Genomic DNA, 19,651 nt, shown 5'->3' on the forward strand with positions numbered 1-19,651 from the left:
CCGCCCGCCCCCGCCCCGTACACACCTGCAGCCTCCATGCCGGCGTGCCCGTTTAATGCACGAAATGAACTTTTGGTACATACCTCAGGTACATATAATATATCCGCTGTAGGATATGTTCTCGTCGATCATGGTGATGCACGCGTGCTGCCCAATGCTATCATGTTTCAGGTGTTGCTTTGACCTTAGGCGCGTGTCAATATGTTGGAGTACATTTCAGAGCTTTCTGCAAAACATTATCGAGGTCGGTTGCCGAATGCTCAGAAACTAACATTTCTAGTTCAAAAGTAGGTGTCGCTCGTGCCTGCGGGGCGCGGAGTGCGGGGCGCGGGTGGGGCGCGGAGTGTGGGGCGCGGGTGGGGCGCGGGGGGCGGCCGGCGGGCGCGGCAGTACGCGGGTGTACGCGAGCGCGAGTGGTCGCCGATTTGCGCTAGGAGCGGCGCGGCCGCGGAGTGTGATGCGAGCGCGCCGCCCGCCATGGCCACGCTCGGCCTCTCCAAGGTGTTCATTCTCGACAAGTACTTCACTGAGCTGCAGCGATTCTGGGAGACGGAGAAGAAGCTGCAAGGTGAGCGCGTCCCCCCCCCCCCCCCCCCCCCCCCCGGGCCCCGCACGCTGCGCCCGCGCGCGCCTCGGGACTGTGATGATTATTACTTTTTGTGTCGTGTTCGGCGCTCGAAAGCTCCGAGTGCGAGTTAGTGTGCGTGCGTGCGTGTGTGCGAGTGTCTGTCGGTGAATGTGTCGAATTGGTTTGGAGGTGTTAGAGAGCCGACGCGCGGTGCGCTCGATGTTATCACTTGACGCGAAGCTGTGTGCTGTGTCTGCGACGAGTGCAGGCACAAAGGGTCACGTAATGGCAGGCGGTGCAGGGCGCCGCTACCTGCGCATTGTTATCGCTCCACTGTGCACCCCCCCCCCCACCCCGCACCACACCCTCTCCACACCCCTGAAGGCTTTTCTCGACATCCCTAACGCGATGACTAAGTGACCTTGACTCTATTGAAACCTTTACTTCTACTTTTTTTAATGGATGTTTTAATATCTGGAGTAAGTATTGTGTGGGGCCGCTAGTTGTGATTCCAATTCAACGAGGCAATAGCACAGGTCGTATTGCCGAACTGAGGATAAATATCTTTTTGTAGGCATTCACGGATGCCGCATGGTCTATTTCGAATTTTCTTAAAAGTCAAGTTTACCTTAATGTTTCCTCTTTTCACATCCTATTGTTGATGTTTTTTTTTTACTATAAGCAACTGACATGTGAAGCTAACTCATAATCGCACGCTTGTAATGCTTCATGCATATCAGGGGCCCGATTCTCCTAAGTTAATAATGTCAAAATCCAGTAGAAATCGAATCGCAATAGCAGTTTTAACCATATCGGGCATTCTGCTACTAATAAAAGACCAATCGCATTCGATTGACATTTGATTGGTGTGCGATTGGTCTGCTATTTTGGTGATTTTGGTCCATACGGTAGTTTGCTGTACAATCAATTTGCAATCGTAAATCATTTGCAGACAAAATGATTCATTATTGAATGACAGAAAAGGATAAAAACGTTTATTTCAAAGAAAAAATAGCGGAATGCCACATACCCTTCAATCGTAATCGAGTCGGGATCGGATCTCAGTCGAATCGAGTCGAACGTGAATCGTATGACGCTTAAGTAAAATTAGGAGAATCGCGGCCCAGAGCGTGAGTCCACTCGTGTTGGCAATCAGATGTAATGTCAATGATGAGAAAATAGCCTGAGATAGACTATCGGCGGAGTGCCCGGCGCAGGGGACATTCAATGCGTTAAACATTGTGCAACTACACGCTATGCGCTCCATCAGGCTCCCAGTCAAAAACTGCAAACAGTAACGACGAATAAAGAGCAATGTCACTTCGTATAAACGATCACAAATCACATTACATGCCAGACTCATTCATAAAAATTGCATATGCGATGATATAGAGAAATGATAACTTGAGGTCCGCCTGTAACAAAGCTGTACAATGTACCCGGCGCGGGGGCTCGCCCGGACGCTGTGCTGAGCGCCCGCAAGACGTTCCGACGGTTTCATTCAAATCCGACGTGTTTAACACAACTCTTGTCAAACGACTCAATTACAATTGAAGCGTATGTTTCATTGCGCAATTTTTTCTTGTAAATAAACGTTTTTATCCTTTTCTGTCGTTTAATAATGAATAAAACTGCAATTGCGATTCAATTTCTATTCAATTTTGACATTATTAACTTAGGAGAATCGGGTCCCAGTACCGCGCAGTTTGGTTGTCTCTAGTAATTACACTTGTGACGATTAAAACTTGTTCTGAGTTTGTTGGTAATCGGTAAAGTTTCTGTCTATTACTTTTAATGCATTTTTTTTTTGATAGCTAGCGCCTTATTATTATTATCGAAATAATATTTAGATTTCACCTTCCATAATTCATGTGCTTCTTAATATAACGATTTTCCTAATAGAAACGTCGTCGGAATGTCATTCTGGAGAATTCACGTCTTTGTCTTTATCATTAATTATTTTAAAATAAACTAACAACTTACTAACTACTGAACGAATGTTACTGAAGCTTGGCAAGATCGTTGAGGCCACTCCCATGGTCCACGTGGGTGCGTGGAATGCTTACCCCTTGAAACCGACACCAAACGTTTAGTTTAGATTAAAAACTACTTAGTTACCGAACACGAGGTAAAACATACCGTCGCTGAGTTCCCTCCACTTCCCCTCGACTCCACAGTCAGGCTGCTCTACACCTTCACTGTTGTAGTGTTAGACAATATCTAAGTGACAAGTTTTTAACCTATGCATGCCTACAATTTTAGAGAATTCCTGTCGACTTCTCAGGGTTTCCATCATCAGATCCTGGACCTGATGACAGTGGGTGCAATGACAGTTTCAAACAAATCACGAATTGTTTAAATAGGTGATTAAAGGATGGTCAAATACGCGAACAATCATTATAAAAACAAAAAATTATACAAAAGATCCGCATTGGGAACCTCCTCCTTCTTGGGAAGTCGGTTAAAGACACGTAAGCTTTGAATCAAACCGTTAGTTAGACGGTAGCGGGGGCGCTTGGCGGTGCGCGGAGCCCTTCGGGTACGTGAAGTGGCTAGAGATGCCACTTAGAAACACTCAGTGTGTGACAGCAACTCCACTGACAGACTTCAGTAACGTGTATGTATGCATTAGGACAGGTACTACCAAAGACTATTTACTTTATGGGTACTACCTAGCCTAGCTCTCACAGACGAGAGAACCCATCTTGCGGAAGAGTTCTTTGCTGTACCTGATAGCTTCCATTTTAATTTACATACATTCTGGGACATGGGTTCTTGCTGTTTTCGTACATACTTTGGGAAATGAGATACTTGACCCCAGCAGAACATTATTAAAATATGTCATAGCTGATATAAGAATAAACGAGAAACAGTTGTCCTAGTTCAATAGACGTGACGACAGGGCTAAAGAATAATGCTTCTAATTAGTTTTGGATAATGGATTTTAGATTGTCAAAAAATATTGGGCACGTATTTTTTATGTTAACAAAACATTATCTACCAAATATAAGCAAACACAATAGTTTCACATTGTATGATGCATAAACTTAACACCGTATGTATCATTTCAAGATAGGAAGGTCAGTTACCGAGTTTGACGTGAGGAGGGAATACTCACCGACCGCCGAGTCTATTCCACGAACGGTCGAGAATCCATGCCTTCATCGAAGGTCAAACGTAATTAAGTCATCTGATTTTGTAAGGACAACAATGTTGCACCTTAAGAGCCAACAGTCAACATTCTAAAATAACAGTTTCAGCTGCAAAATGGAGCCACATAAACAAAAGAACGTGTCTGTTCGCGACACAGTAACAAGGAACATCGCGTCGGCACCGAGCGCCCCGCACCGGGCGCGGCGCCGGGCGCGCGGCGTGCTCGCTGCTGGTGAATGCTAACTGTGAAGAGTTTGACTCGCAATTACAATGAGGTCGTTACTCACGACCCACCAGCGCTGTGCATGTCGATGCGCGCTCACCTCTCACATGTTCAGCTGTTACAATAATCACATCAAGTCCAAAGGGAGTCACTTAAGTGGCCGCTTATAAAGAGTCAATTTACAATATTGGAAATCTTAAAGCACAGTAGTTATATACCTCATCGGCTTTCCCTTCATAATCATCATATCAGTCTACATAATGTACGTAACTTTGTAAAAACTCGGCAAGCCTGACTAGCACTTGGACGATAATATTAAATAACCGATTCGTTTTTATTATTCAAAAAGTTTCCAAGTATTTATGTCATTTGCAACATAGATCACAATAGAGACTAGTGAGGTAAGCAGTTAGCATGAAGTCCCGCGTGGCGCTGTGCAGCCGCGGTGCCGCGTCACGTGCGGTGCCGTTACTGCCGCGACGTGCGCGTGTGTGCGTGCGCGCTACACCTGTGCACGCGTGTGCGTGCGCGCTACACCTGTGCACGCGTGTGCGTCACGCGTCCGGTGCTATTATCGCCGGCGGGAGGCGCACGCGCACGCAGCCCTGTTTTTGTCCGCGACGAGCTATGCACTCACTGTCACTCTATTACATAGCATTCTTATTAGATTGATACTTCATATTAGAGAATGCCGACAGAGAAATACCACGGATTGCTTCTAGGTCCATGTAAAGCCGATGATTGTTTGTATGTGTACGCGCGCGTAATACTTTGCGCCTGCGCCGAATATTCAACTCACCGTACCGAAATTGTAAGGTGTATTTACTAAACATTTCCAAAGATAGTATAATGTTCTGCGTTTTCGCTTTTTCGTAACCACCTAAACTTGGTCGGGTTACCACGGTCATTCACTTCCTAATGACTTTAATCGTATTATCTCATTAATTATCCAATGTACTGAGCTGAAATTTTACTGACATACACCTGATCTATATAACTAATTATTGAGATAACATTCAGTTCATATATCCAATCCTGTGGGCAAATAACACCGCGCGCATCAAGACCGTGCTCGTGAAGAACTGAATATCATCATAACTTGTTAAATACTTACAGGATGCTAATGAAACTTCACATACATTTGAAGGCAGTTACAAGCTTTAAAATAACGTTTAAAGTAAGTCTTTAGACTTCTTATTGAGGGTGCTGGGACCAATTGAAACGTTTTTCCATTTAATGAAATAAATAACCTTTAAGATATGCATTATTTTGGTTTTATTATTGCCGAACAAATTTAAACTAATTCCTAGGAAGTCATGTACAAAATTTGATAAGAATCCGCTTAACCATTTCAAAGATCTAGCAAAACCGAAAACGTTACCCCAGCAAAATCTCGAATAACTTCGCAACCGAAGAAAGAACAAATACAAAATATGGCACAACATTTACTTTATCTAGACAACTAATTTTATAGGTAATATTTATTTAAATATTCCCATCAGAAAGAAAAAGGTCTGGCTGGGGTAACGTTACGCCAGCAGGAAATGTTTTTGTGAAATAATTAAAAAACTATAAGCGCATAAAAAAATAAAAATGTGCGCAACAATTACAGAAGCCGCACAACTATATAATTATCTATAAGATTAAAATGACCATTTTCGACAACATCTGGCCTGGGTAACGCACACAGTCAATGGTGACAATGTTATATACCTACCTGTCAGAGTCGACCGCGGCGAAGCAATTCCAGAATTCTTGACATGAAACAAACAGACAGAGTGCAAACCAGATGGGTTATATATGTTGGGTTTTCGGTGGTAATTTGGCAATATGTGATTTAGATTATTCTTTATTTGGAAGAAAGATAAGTTCAGGGGCCCGATTCTCCTAAGTTAATAATGTCAAAATCGAATAGAAATCGAATCGCAATATGATCGCAATAGCAGTTTTAACCATATCGGGCATTCTCATTCTGCTACTAACCTAAGACCAATCGTATCCCAACGACATTCGATTGGTTTGCTATTTTGGTGATTTTTGTCTATACGGTAGTTTGCTCTACAATCATATTGCAATTGTAAATCATTTGCAGACAAAATGATTCATTATTGAATGACAGAAAAGGATAAAAACGTTTATTTCAAAGAAAAAATAGCGGAATGCCACATACGCTTCAATCGTAATCGAGTCGGGATTGGATCGCAATCGAATGTGAATCGAATGTTGACTTACTTGACTTAAAGTCCTATGTCCCCTAGATGGGGCAGAGGGCATCCACAGTGCTCCGCCATCGCGTTCGGTCTTGAGCATCGCGCTTTATTTCGCTCCACGTTCTGCCTGTCGCCGCCTCTGCAATGATCGTCCGCCGCCAGGATTGTTTAGGGCGGCCACGTTTCCACTTCCCTTGGGGATTCCAGTCTAGGGCTTGCCTCGGGATGTGATCGGGGTCCCTTCGGAGCGTGTGGCCGATCCAGTTCCACTTGCGGCGTTTGATCTGCTGGTCGATCGGTGTCTCACCGCAGCGTTCCCACAGTTCTATGTTGGAGATTTTCTCGGGCCAGTATATATCGAGAATACGACGAAGGCAGCGATTGACGAACACCTGGAGCTTACGCGTGATGTCTTTTGTGGCCTTCCACGTTTCGCATCCGTACAGCAATACGGTTTTGACATTGGACCGGAATATTTTGAGCTTAACTCTCCTGGTCAGCTTCCGTGATTGCCACACAGGACGGAGCTGTGCGAACAATCGAATGTTGCTTAAGTAAAATTAGGAGAATCGGGCCCCAGGATAATAAAATATGCAGAGTAAGTAATATGCAAAAAATATGCGGTTAAATTACAAACTTACTTCAGTAATTATTTTGTAAAAACAAAAGCCGTACGGCCAATCAAGTTATTTTTCCTATGTATTTATAACATACATTTCTACTTTTGAGATTTTTTTCAGACTTAAAGTTCAAAAGTTAGAGGTAGGAGCGCTTTGTTTTTAACTTTTTCCCAAATTAAAATGTACATTATTTTAATAAGGTATATACAAATTTATTATCTAAATAAATAAATAGAATAAAAATAATAATCACAAGATAATAGAATAGAAATAATCTGAGCGCTGGCCACTGGGAGCGTACCCAAGAGGATGCGCCTGACCTACCTGCGTTAGGACATCTCCGCTCATCTGTCCTTACCCCGAGGTATTGGCGCATTTCACGTTACACGTTGTATATGAACATATATATTGTATGTGACTGCATCTGCGCCGCAACAGAATCATTCTGCTGTGGTGTTTCATAACCGTTTATAAATTGCTTCAGCATAACAGATTTCTCTCGAGAATAAAGATTTTTGATCCGCAAACTGGTTGGTGAGTCAGTGGCGCACGGCGGTTGTTAGGATTCCTTTGTCAAAGTACTTTCATTGGCGTCGCGTGGCTGTGGCGGAGCCGAGTCCCACGCGCTGCTCGCCGCGCGTGTCACGGCGACATTCCTGCGCAAGCCTCCACATGCCACGCTTATGGCCGGCTAGGGTTACCGATCGCAGTAATAGTATGCTTTGTTCTTTCGATTTACTTGCTTTATATGAAAATGTTAACTATCTTATAGAAGTAATTTTTCTTAGCTTCGATGAAAAAAATAGTTCCAATAGTAAAGACTCTGTTAGAACATGAAAGGCAGTGTAGAGCTTCATTCTGTCAGCCCTGGGTCGGTCGCAGGTAGCGCGTGCTAACGCGAGTGTTTTTGCGGTCGGTGGAGCGCACTCTCGCTGCGGCTGCCTGTGCTGACTACATACCTCTACATATAGCAGCATTAGGCTTCTGTTATGTACTAATCTAAGGTGATCAACACCAGCAAGCAATTGTATGTTAAACGTGTTAATTGTACGTAAAGTGAATTTATTGCCGTCTGTCAATGATGAGTGACCGGCATCGGCTGCGACGAAGTGACCGACTGTCCAGCTCAGCGTAGCACGAGGCGCTGAGCACGAGCGACGTCGCACATTCCGGTGCGTGCTACTCAAAGTGAAACTGTGGAGCGCCGTGCATGCGCCGTGCGCGCTGCGGTTTTTGCGCAGCGCTATGCAGTAATGACACGGTCACACGGCCGAGCTACTGGGCGACAGCTGCGGATTTATCTACAGATTTCTCTTTTGTAATAATACAAATCTAAGTTCGCAAAAAACTACAAATTGATCTTGTTTACAATCCAGATGCTGCACATAAAAAACTTCAAATTAGACACTAAGGTCTATCAAAAAGTAGGCGCGGCGTCGTGAATGACAAAAGCGAATACTGAACCAAATGACATGTACAGCTTATCTCACCAGTACCGCGTTAACGATGCACGGCGCCCTTACAATGCGGTAGTGGGGCGCGACATTTTCGCTTAGACGAACAGTAGTACTTAGATATTATGTTCATCATGATATTTGGTATCATGTAGGGTGTGCGTCACGCCAGCAGGCAGCACGCCTACTACAAAGTGTTGCTTGTTTTCCGGTTTGACAGGTTGAAAGTTGATTCATTTTTGTGGCGTTTTTCCGGTTGTCGGCGCGTCACCGCCCGGGCCGGCTCGGGCGCTCAGCGGTCACACTGAGCTGCTTCACCGCGCCGCTCGCGTGGATATGACACGCTCACTTTAGCGTTAGTGCTATGGCGGCATTGTATACATTTGTTGAATGTACCCGCGTCAGTTACAGCTATAACAAACTGAACATGAAGCATGTTACAGGTTTGTTGTTCAACCTCTGGGTGGTACGCATGATTATATCATGATCACATACACAAACAGATTATTAAAAAGACATAAAATATGGAAAAGCGTAGCACGCAATTGAATTGCTGTCGTGTGGCTATCTGCATACTTCACTAACTTGGGGGACAATCATATTGAAACGTGAACAGTGAATATGGAGGCTAGCGCGGACGGGGCGGGGGTGCTGCGCTTGCGTCGCTGCACTGAGCTCTGCTGGGAGCTGCGAGGAGTGCAGTGAAAGGGCCTCCCCCGTGCCCCCGCTCCTCGGCACGCCGCTTGCGATCCTACTACATTATATGGTCACTTTGTTCACTGATTATAATTATGATTATTTTTAATTATCGTAAAAGACATCTCTTTATTAAAAAGGGAGTCCGATCGTTTTCACTCTGTTTTGTGAATAAGCCGGCACTCATAATAACAGAAGTAATAAAAAATAATGAAACATCGCCATTCTCTAAAGTGCTCTTTCAGGATGCTTTGTATCATTCCATCTCCACCAGCCTGCATCCTTCTCTATAAAACCTAAACCTTTAGAATCTCGATGATTGAGTAATGCTTCACACGGCAGCTCCTTACCAGGTAGTTTGTGACACAGCACAGAGTTTCGCTTCGTTCGCTTTACTAGGAAGTAGTCTATCTGTATCATCATCATCATCATATAACATGATACATTCTTTTGTCTTAAACGACGTACTTGTTAGAGCTCCAGTTCTGGTTTCCAAATCCTCGACTAGTATGTATTGATGAACTACGGCACTCGCAGTGTCCAGCGCATGTACTTACGTAGCGTCTCGTCACCTAAATGAATAAGATAGAATGAGGAATATTCGGTAGGCATTTTCATTAATTAAATACTAAAAACTAGAAAATAAAAAATCGGTAAAAAAACTTTTAAGTTAAACGGTTTTATCTTATGTGCACTGAAAACGAGAAAATAAAAAAATAGTTACTTACCTGTCAACCTACGTAGGTGGTCCCGATCATATTAGACTAAAATAAAAACGTGGGGCCCATTAACTATTGCTGTAGTAATTTCATCTAGAGGTATAATAGGTGTGGATTGCATCCACTTACTATAATCGTAACTGGAGATTTTGACAATCAATAATCAGTCGTAGCGGCTTCACCAGTGAACGCCGAGCTCATGATCTACCAAAGTATAAAGATATGCTTTGCCATAGGTAGGATTTCAGAGGGGCCCCACGTTTTTATTTTAGTCTAATATGATCGGGACCACCTACGTAGGTTGACAGGTAAGTAACTATTTTTTTATTTTCTCGTTTTCAGTGCACATAAGATAAAACCGTTTAACTTAAAAGTTTTTTTACCGATTTTTTATTTTCTAGTTTTTAGTATTTAATTAATGAAAATGCCTACCGAATATTCCTCATTCTATCTTATTCATTTAGTGCATCATTATAACACGGTCTCTTACCTGATAATTTATTACAATCTAATTTAAAAAAAAAGTATATTTTTTTAACGACGCCAAAAATCATCAAGTGGCCCCTCCCTGGGTCAGCAGCGGTAAGGGAGTGCCAGACTCTTACTGACTAAAAACAGTTATGTTTCGTCGTAGGTCTTTTATGTACCAGGGCCACGGTAACTCTTTCGAACAATCCCGCAGCCCAGGCCGGCCTTGGCCCTGTTGGGACCCGCTGGGGTTGCTGACAGTATTCTACTTGTGTAGCCCTTTCATTTGATACCCATATTGAGGGGGTTGTGGAAAAATAAGCAATCCGCCATTTTGTGCCGGCGGCCATATTGGATTTACAATGTTATTGATATTACTATATTGCATTGTCATCGGAAATAAAGGTGTGTACCAAATTTCAGATCAATCTGACAACAGGAAGGCACTGAAATTTCAATTTCTAAATTTGACCCCAGAATAAATAATAAAACAAACGGGGTAAGCTAAATAAAACCGTTTAATAATTAATAAAAAATCGGTAAAAAAACTTTTAAGTTAAACGGTTTTATATCTTAAATAATGTCGGGACAATAAATAAATAATGTCGGGACACCTTTTCACACACGGTCGGTTAGCCCCATGGTAAGTTATTAATTAACTTGTGTTATGGGTGCTAACACAACTGATAAACTACATATAGCTACACATATACATATTTATAAATACATATTGTTACACCCAGACCACGGCCAACAAGCATGCTCATCACACAAAATTTGTGTGATGAGCATGCTTCAATTCAAAACTACCATATATAAAAATTACACTTTTTTACAGAGGAGCTCATTTACAGACTTACGATTGCATTTTTGCGATAAAAATACTTTTGAGTTTTTTTTATTTGTGGTACTTTTGAATTGAAGCAGCGAATGTCGACCGAGCCGGGAATCGAACCCGGGACCTCAGGTTCGGCAGTCCGGCATGGTGACCATTGCGCCATCGAGGTCGTCAAATCTTATGTGCACTGAAAAATAAAAAAACAGTTACTTACCTATAAACCTACGTAGGTGGTCCCGGTCATATTAGACTAAAATAAAAGTGTGCGTTCGCGCAGCGGAATGTTGTTGAATTTAAAGATTTTAATTATGCAGATAATTAGTGTAAGACGTCCTATAATTGTGTATGGTAAATAAAAATTTGTGTATGCAGTGGCGTTATTATTAAAAAAATATTTTTCATTCAAGAAATGCAATTGTTTTATTTTTTCCTAACGCTTGTGTACGCAACTGTACCATATTAATAAATATACTAACCTTCCAAGTTAAGAACGTTGCTTAGACATATGGCACGGCCGCTTTTTTGTAGCTATCCGAACTTGGTCGGATTATGTAGGTTTTCGATACTCCGTCAGTATTATAATTGTCTTTCTTTAATTACTGAATTTAATGACATGAAATTTTGCAAGTGAATAGTTGAATGATTAAACTAATTATTGGCATACATTTTACCATGCAATTCCTTTAGAACGTCGTGATATTCGACTGCTTTGTAAACAGTGATCTATTCATGGTAAAATATCCTATAACTTTTTAATTACTAACGGAACATCATTGATACTTGGCAACATGTTGGAGACACTTACAAGGTTTGTGTAAACGTGAAAATCTAGACCCCAAACTGCATACTTTAAGAACTAAGACCTAATAAGTGTATTTTACGTTTATATTTTTATCTTTTAAACCCTACGACTTTTTCTAAATCTGTTTTTTAAACAAATATAAACAAATTCAAAACAACGTATGTAAAAATCTACAGCTCTCTATGTAAGCGCTTTATATGAAAACTAGCTAATGGCCAAACGTTCGCGTAGCGGAAACTTGAATTTCTCCGAAGTTTATGCATGCAGTGATTTCATTCATACATAATCAATTATACACAAATACACACTAATTTTCGGACACATCTCTTTTCTTCTAAAGTCTATGGATTAAAAAAAGTTCCGCCAGGACAACGTTCGCCAACGTTCGCCCAGCGGAATCTGTTTTTGGTGAATTTCTCCACAATGGCTGCATACACAAATTTTTATTTACCATACACAATTATAGGACGTCTTACACTAATTATCTGCATAATTAAAATCTTTAAATTCAACAACATTCCGCTGCGCGAACGCACACAAAATAAAAACGTGGGGCCCATTCCGTAACTATTGCTGTAATACTTTCTTCTAGCTAGAGGTATAATAGGTGTGGATTGCATCGACTTACTATAATCATAACTGGAGATTTTGACAATCAATAATCAGCCGTAGCGGCTTCATCAGCGAACGCCGAGCTCACGATCTACCAAAGTATAAAGATATGCTTTGCCATAAGTAGGATTTCAGAGGGCCCCACGTTTTTATTTTAGTCTAATATGACCGGGACCACCTACGTAGGTTTATAGGTAAGTAACTGTTTTTTTATTTTTCAGTGCACATAAGATATAAAACCGTTTAACTTAAAAGTTTTTTTACCGATTTTTTATTATCTAGTTTTTAGTATTTAATGAAAATGCCTACCGAATATTCTTCATTCTATACATGGGTCAGTAGCGGTGAGGGAGTGCCAGACTCTTACTGACTAAAAACCGTTCTTTTTCGTCGTAGGCCTTTTATGTACCACGACCACGGTAACTCTTTAGGACAATCCCGCAGCCCAGGCAGGCCTTGGCCCTGTTGGGGTTGCTGACAGTATTCTACTTGAGTAGCCCTTTCATTTGATACCCATATTGAGGGGATTGTGGAAAAATATGTAATCCGCCATTTTGTACCGGCGGCCATCTTGGATTTACAATGTTATTGATATTACTATATTGTATTGTCATCGGAATTAAAGGTGTGTACCAAATTTCAGATCAATCTGACAACAGGAAGGCACTGAAATTTCAATTTCTAAATTTGACCCAAGAATGAATAAATAATAAAACAAACGGGGTGAGCTAAATAAAACCGTTTAATAAAAATAAAACCGTTAAAAAAACGTGATGTTGACCCATGTTTAAAGTTGCTCAGTAGTAATCCTAACTACATATTACACTGTCATGTGAAAGAATACACCTACGGGATAAGTAGGTAGTATTTTGACAATTCTATATTGCCCACGCAGACGAAGTCGCGGGCAACAGCTAGTAATGTAATAAAACAAGTAGGTAAAGATTATTACTTCATGTTAACTAACTAAAATGTCTAGTAGCTGACCTAATATAATTCGAAAAAGGCTAGTTAGCTCAGAGCAGGGCACGCCATAATAGTAGCGAAAAGTCCCCTCTTTGAGGTGTGGCTCGGGCCAGTGTACGGACGGCCCGGAGGACACGGTGAACCTCACAGTCCAGGTATACCCTGCCTGGGAAGGGCACCGCCGTGTCCTCGTCGAGGCAATAGGCAGCGGCGACCTCTCGTGCCCGGCCCTGGTTCAAGCCATGGTCAAGGGTAAGAGGTAATGGGATGCCGTCGTCTCATGCAGATGCTAGAGAAGTTCACACCTCTCATCCCAGCTGCTGCCATGTCGAGTGACGTCTCCCGGCCATCGTGGGCGTCGGTCTGTGGGAGGTGAGTTTCGGGTGGCTAATCGTCTTTCCGTCTCTTAGAAGACACGGACCCGTCAAAGCAGCGCGCGTTGTTCCACGCGCTCCTCGAAGAGATTCAGCAAACCCCAGTGGGTTTAAGTCACTAACAGTCTGACACTCCTTCACGCTGCTAAACCACAGCGGGTAGGAATCATTTGATGATTTATCATAAAAAAAGTTGACATTAACTTAAACCGTTTTTAAGAATTAGTCAGTACCAAGTTGGTTATACCTACCATATTTTTTACTTTGGCTAACTTTGACCAGCTGTTTATAATATCCAGATGAAGTAATTAATTTATCACATTGTCAAGTCTATTCGGGTACCTATATGTCGTCGCCATATTGCAGATTTGACCATTTCATGAAAAGCATGAAAAACATACATATCCATATAATCTGTAGAAAAGTAATTTTTGTACATTGCAGAAATTGAGAAAAAAAAATAGCCAGCATGTTAAAGGATAACTAACAGAACCCATTTCCATCATTTTTGTCTGTTTGTTTGTGAGCGCATCACGTAAAATCTACGAATTCAATGCAGACAATGCTTATATACAAAAATTCTACGTAACTTGAGGTAATACTTAGTTTTTGTTTCATCGAAATCGATTCACTCTATCAAAAGATATGATTAATTTAGTGAATTCAAGAAGTAAAATATTACGACACGCAATCTGTTTACTTTAGAAAATTTGAAAACTGTACATTTGAATGTTGTACTTATATTAGTTGATCGGCATTATCAATCTTTACAAAAAATATAGCAAAATGCCACGTTACTATAGCGAGTGCATTTTCAGGGGTTATTTTATTCAGCTGCGGGAAGTTCTCTCGGGGCGCGGTATGGGAGGCACATAGTGAGGCGGTGTTTGTGTTGCAGACGCGTCGTCGTCCAACGAGGCCGTGCACCTGCAGCGGCGCCTGCTGTGCCTGAGCTCGGACCTGGTGTCCCTGCGCAACCACCTGCTGGTGGGCGCGGGCGGCGCGGGGCCCGGCGCGGCCGCGGGGCCCGGCGCGGGCCCGGGCGCGGGGCCCGGCGCGCAGCCCGCCGTGCCGCCGCGCGCGCCGCACCTGCTGCCGCCGCCCGTGGCGCAGCCGCCCGCGCCGCCGCACCACCCGCTGCCGCCGCCGCCAGGTGCGCGTGTGCTGCTACATTGTCACTGCCTTATCTACTGTTGTATACTCATTACTATTGGACATGCCTTTGCTTTACATGCAAAACTGAAAATCAGACAGCAAAACATTTGATGGGCGTGGTTCGCTGGCAAAGCTCCGAACAGGGATCTCGCATATGGGCCACTTGAGAGTGCGGGGAGAGCATGCACAAGTGTCTGCTGATGTCCGGTTGTTTGTCGACAGAGAGCCGCTGGCCGCAGCCGAAGCCGGCGGGCGGCGCGGGCGCGGCGGGCGCGGACGTGGAGGACCTCATCCACCTGCGCGGGCCGCTCACCGAGGACGCCGTGGTGCGCGCGCTGCAGGCTCGCTTCTACCACAACAAGTTCTACGTGAGTCACGCCCGCAGCATTGCCGGCTGCCTTCACTAGTTAGGATGCTATGTCGGTCTGCCAAGCATGTGACATACACAGGCAAGACAGTCGCGACATGATGTGCATAATGCGAGCAAAGAGCGAGCGATGCCTGGCATCGACGACGTGTACGAGGTGTGGTGCGCGTGTTGCAGACGATGATCGGGCCGATCCTGGTGGCAGTGAACCCCTACACGGACGCGTGCAACGCGCTCACGCTGCGGGCGGCGCGGGCGCAGCGTCCCGAGCTGGCGCGGCTCGTGCAGGACGCCGTGCGACACCAAGCCGACACCGGCTACCCACAGGCCATCATCCTCTCAGGTTCACATCGCTTTCACAAAGGATTTCAACCTAGATGTAGACTCGTTCAAATTATATATCTTCTTTTATGTGTTACAAATAGAAATATACAAAAAGTTGTAACGAATAATCAAAAGTCAGCAATAGGACAGTACGCAACTAAGGTAAACGAATGACGTTACAGGCGTGTCGGGGTCGGGCAAGACGTACGCGTCCATGGTGCTGCTGCGGCGGCTGTTCGACGTGGCGGGCGGCGGGCCCGAGACCGACGCCTTCAAGCACCTCGCCGCCGCCTTCACCGTGCTGCGCGCGCTCGGCACCGCCGCCACGCCCGCCAACACGCACTCCAGCCGCATCGTAAGCGCCGCCCCACCGCCCGCCCCGCCCGCCCCGCCCCGCCCCGCCCCGCCTCACGCGTGTCTGTCCGCAGGGCCACTTCATCGAGGTGCAGGTGACGGACGGCGCGCTGTACCGCACCAAGATCCACTGCTACTTCCTGGACCAGACGCGCGTGGTGCGGCCGCCGCCCGCCGAGCGCAACTACCACATCTTCTACCAGCTGCTGGCGGGGCTCACGCCCGACGAGCGCGCGCAGCTGCACCTGGAGGGCTACTCGCCGCAGGACCTCAGGTGCCTCACTAGGAGTATTGCTTTCTACTGAAGTTTAAGTTCTCGGTGAACTACATACACTCTTTAAAACAACAGCTGTTTACTCTGAATTTTCACATGAAATTTTCAAAGTAAAACAACTGTACATATAAGTAAAACGGACATTTAAGTAGTCGGTGAACTTAATCCGGCCACTATTGCATCGCATATACGCACCTATACAGACAAAATTAAATCATCACAAATATATTTTTGCTATATGATGAGACACCTGGAAATTTAACCTGGATTGGAATGATGGGACACCTTATACGTCACGACGATTTTATCAAAAACATCGTGGAAGGGAAGATCGAAAAAAAGAGAGGAAGGGGTCGTCCAAGATATAGCTACATCAAGCAAATTAAAGAAAAGGTGAAGGTTGTGACGTATAAGGAAGTTCAGGAGTTGGCGCTAGATAGGTGTAAATGGAAGGAGCTGCACCGACAAGAGCTGAGCTCTTAATTATATTTTAGCTATAAACAATTTTTGAAAAATGTTGACTCGATCGATCGGATAGGTACCTCGCGTCGGCGCAACACCGACGGCCGGAACCGGAGGACGCTGCGCGGTTCCACGCGTGGAAGACATGTCTCGTCATCCTCGGCATTCCGTTCCTGGACGTGGTGCGCGTGCTGGCGGCCGTGCTGCTGCTGGGCAACGTGCAGTTCGCGGAGGGCGGCGACGGCGCGGCCGAGCCCGCCAGCGAGGCGGAGCTGGCGGCGGCCGCGGCGCTGCTGGGCGTGGCGGCGCCGGCGCTGCTGCGCGGGCTGGTGTCGCGCGCGGCCCGCGGCCGGCCCGCGCGGGCCCCCGCCACCGCGCCCGCCGCCGCCGCCGCGCGCGACGCGCTGGCCAAGGCGCTGTACTGCCGCACCGTGGCCACCATCGTGCGGCGCGCCAACTCGCTCAAGCGGCTGGGCTCGACGCTGGGCACGCTGTCGTCGGACTCCAACGAGTCGGTGCACCAGGACGCGGCGTCGCGGCGCGCGTCGTCGGCGGGCGGCAGCGGCGGCGGCCGCGGCCGGGCCGGCGCCCGCTCCATGGCGGCGCTCAACGACGCCGTGCGCCACGCCACGGACGGCTTCGTGGGCATCCTGGACATGTTCGGGTTCGAGGAAGCGGCGCCGAGCCGGCTGGAGCAGCTGTGTGCCAACCTGTGCGCGGAGACGATGCAGCACTTCTACAACACGCACGTGTTCAAGTCGTCGGCGGAGTCGTGCCGCGAGGAGGGCGTGGCCTGCGCGCTGGAGGTGGACTACGTGGACAACGTGCCGTGCATCGACCTGGTGTCGTCGCTGCGCGGCGGCCTGCTGGCGGCGCTGGACGCCGAGTGCGCGGCGCGGGGCTCGCCCGACCAGTACGTCGCCAGGATCAAGGCCGCGCACAGGTACGCGTCGACCCGGCCCGCTTCCTTCCCTCGATTTATCACGAATGCGCTTTTAAAGCATGTTTATTGTTTTAGAGGGCACCCTAGACTGGCGGAGGCGCGGCCGCCGCACCCGCGTCGGTTCGCGGTGCGGCACTACGCGGGCGAGGTGTCGTACGACGCCGCAGACTTCCTCGAGGCCAACCGCGACGCCGTGCCCGACGACCTGCTCGCAGCCTTCGACAGCAGAACCTGCGAGTTTGGTTTCGCAACACATCTATTTGGTGCCGAACTTAAGGTTGTTATTGAATATTCAATCAGCCGTTACTCCAATAAAATAGCAGCAATCAATCTTATCGAGGTCACTTCTCCTTTGCAAGAATAAACAAGTCTCAACTCTATCGGTCTAACTCGTGGCGTTGCACGGAATACAACGACTCCTCACTTTGAGAAGGAAACGAAGCTCGAATAAGACGGAGCAGTGTCTCGCCCTTTTTAAATCATATAAATAAGCTTGTATTAGGTACAAATTCCTGACAGTTGTATTTTCCTAAGAATGATTCGATGTCAAGTGTTATCATCGTGCGGTCAGGCTCTGGCGGCGCAGGGCGGGCCGACGGGCGGGCAGTTCCGCGCGTCGCCCACGGTGGCGGCGGCGCTGGACGCGGCGGCGGCCAGCACGCTGACGCAGGACTTCCACACGCGCCTCGACAACCTGCTGCGCACGCTGGTGCACGCGCGCCCGCACTTCGTGCGCTGCCTGCGCGCCAACAGCACCGAGACGCCCATGCTGTTCGAGCGGCCCACCGTCGCCCGCCAGGTGCGCGCGCTGCAGATCCTCGAGACCGCGCAGCTCATGGCCAGCGGCTACCCGCACCGCATGCGCTTCCGCGCCTTCAGCGGCCGCTACCGCGCGCTGTGGCGGCGCGGCGCCGAGCGCGAGTCGGGCGCCGCCTGCGCCGCCGTGCTGCGCGCCGTGCAGGCCGCCGCCGCGCCGCCCGCGCCCGCCTCGCCCGCCGCCGTGCGCTGGGCGCTCGGCAAGCGCCACGTGTTCCTCAGCGAGGGCATGCGCCAGGTCAGTGCCGCCCCGCGCGCCCAGCCCCGCCCGCGTGGCCTACCTACTCACCGTCGCCGACGTCCGCAGGTGCTGGAGCGCATGCGGCGAGCGCGACGCCAGGCGGCCGCCGAGTGCATCCAGGCGGCGTGGCGGCGGCACCGCGCGCGGGCCAGCCGCGCCGCGCAACCCGCGCTGGCGCCCGCGCGGCCGCGGCCCGCGCCCATCGCCGGCACGCCGCCGCCGGAGCCGGGCGACCCCGCGCTGGTGAAGCGCACGTGCTCGCTGTTCGGGCTGGACCTGGAGCGGCCGCCGCCGCTGCCGCCGTCGCGCGCGTACACCGTGGCGGGCGGCGTGAAGCTGGGCTACCCGCAGCAGCGCGTGGTGGGTGCGGACTGGGGCGCGGGCGCGGCGCGGCTGCGCGCGGGCGAGGCGGTGCTGGTGCTGGGCGCGGCGCGGCGCGGGCACGTGGCGGTGCAGGCGGCGGGCCGCACGCTCAGCGTGCCGCACGCGGTGCTGGCGCCGGCGCGGGCCCGCCCGCCGCCGCCGCCCGCGCCCGCGCCGCCCGACGCGCTCGCCTGACCCTGCACCCTGTATATACTAGTCTTAAGTATTTATGGTCGCCGTTTCGTCTTACGGAGACGTTCGCTTGTATGATTATAGATGTAGGTAAGAATGCTAGTGACGGCAAATTTTCCGACCGATCCCACAGTATTATATATGTACAGGGCGATCATTATTTTTTTTTAATAATGCAGTTTAAATGGTCACTAAAACTCATTTCGTCCTAACATTTATCAAAAACGTACAAGTTCTGTGCCATAGTAACGCTGGGCAACTAATGATCAACTAAACACTGGGAAACTTTTAACTCTCTGAAAAAAGTCGTTCGCCACGTTAAATAACAACATAGATGTAACGTGTGTGTCGTCCGGCGGCGCACAACTTGAATAGTTACCTACATCTCTACCTGCATAGTATACACGAGTGGTATCCGTCAGTGAGCTATCGCTAGCCGGCTGTAGCTCGGGCGGGA

At 47.4% G+C, this 19,651-nt stretch overlaps 1 protein-coding gene across 2 annotated transcripts; it reads left to right on the forward strand.

The window, feature by feature from the left end:
* Nucleotides 1–393: 393 nt before the first annotated feature.
* LOC124634908 (unconventional myosin-IXb) lies at nucleotides 394–19,341 on the forward strand. 2 transcript variants are annotated; one of them, XM_047170582.1, is made up of 9 exons: nucleotides 394–568; nucleotides 14,602–15,226; nucleotides 15,403–15,568; nucleotides 15,732–15,904; nucleotides 15,978–16,177; nucleotides 16,716–17,582; nucleotides 17,658–17,859; nucleotides 18,154–18,636; nucleotides 18,706–19,341. In XM_047170582.1, the coding sequence occupies exons 2-9, from the start codon at nucleotides 15,041–15,043 to the stop codon at nucleotides 19,195–19,197; spliced, it is 2,769 nt and encodes a 922-aa protein (XP_047026538.1). In that variant the 5' UTR covers nucleotides 394–568; nucleotides 14,602–15,040; the 3' UTR covers nucleotides 19,198–19,341. The 2 variants fall into 2 exon arrangements, with proteins under 2 accessions (XP_047026538.1, XP_047026537.1); XM_047170581.1 differs by having other exon boundaries at nucleotides 18,154–19,341.
* The last annotated feature ends 310 nt before the right edge of the window (nucleotides 19,342–19,651 follow it).

The sequence above is a fragment of the Helicoverpa zea genome, chromosome 12, assembly GCF_022581195.2.
Source record: "Helicoverpa zea isolate HzStark_Cry1AcR chromosome 12, ilHelZeax1.1, whole genome shotgun sequence".
Classification (NCBI taxonomy): Eukaryota; Metazoa; Arthropoda; class Insecta; order Lepidoptera; family Noctuidae; genus Helicoverpa; species Helicoverpa zea.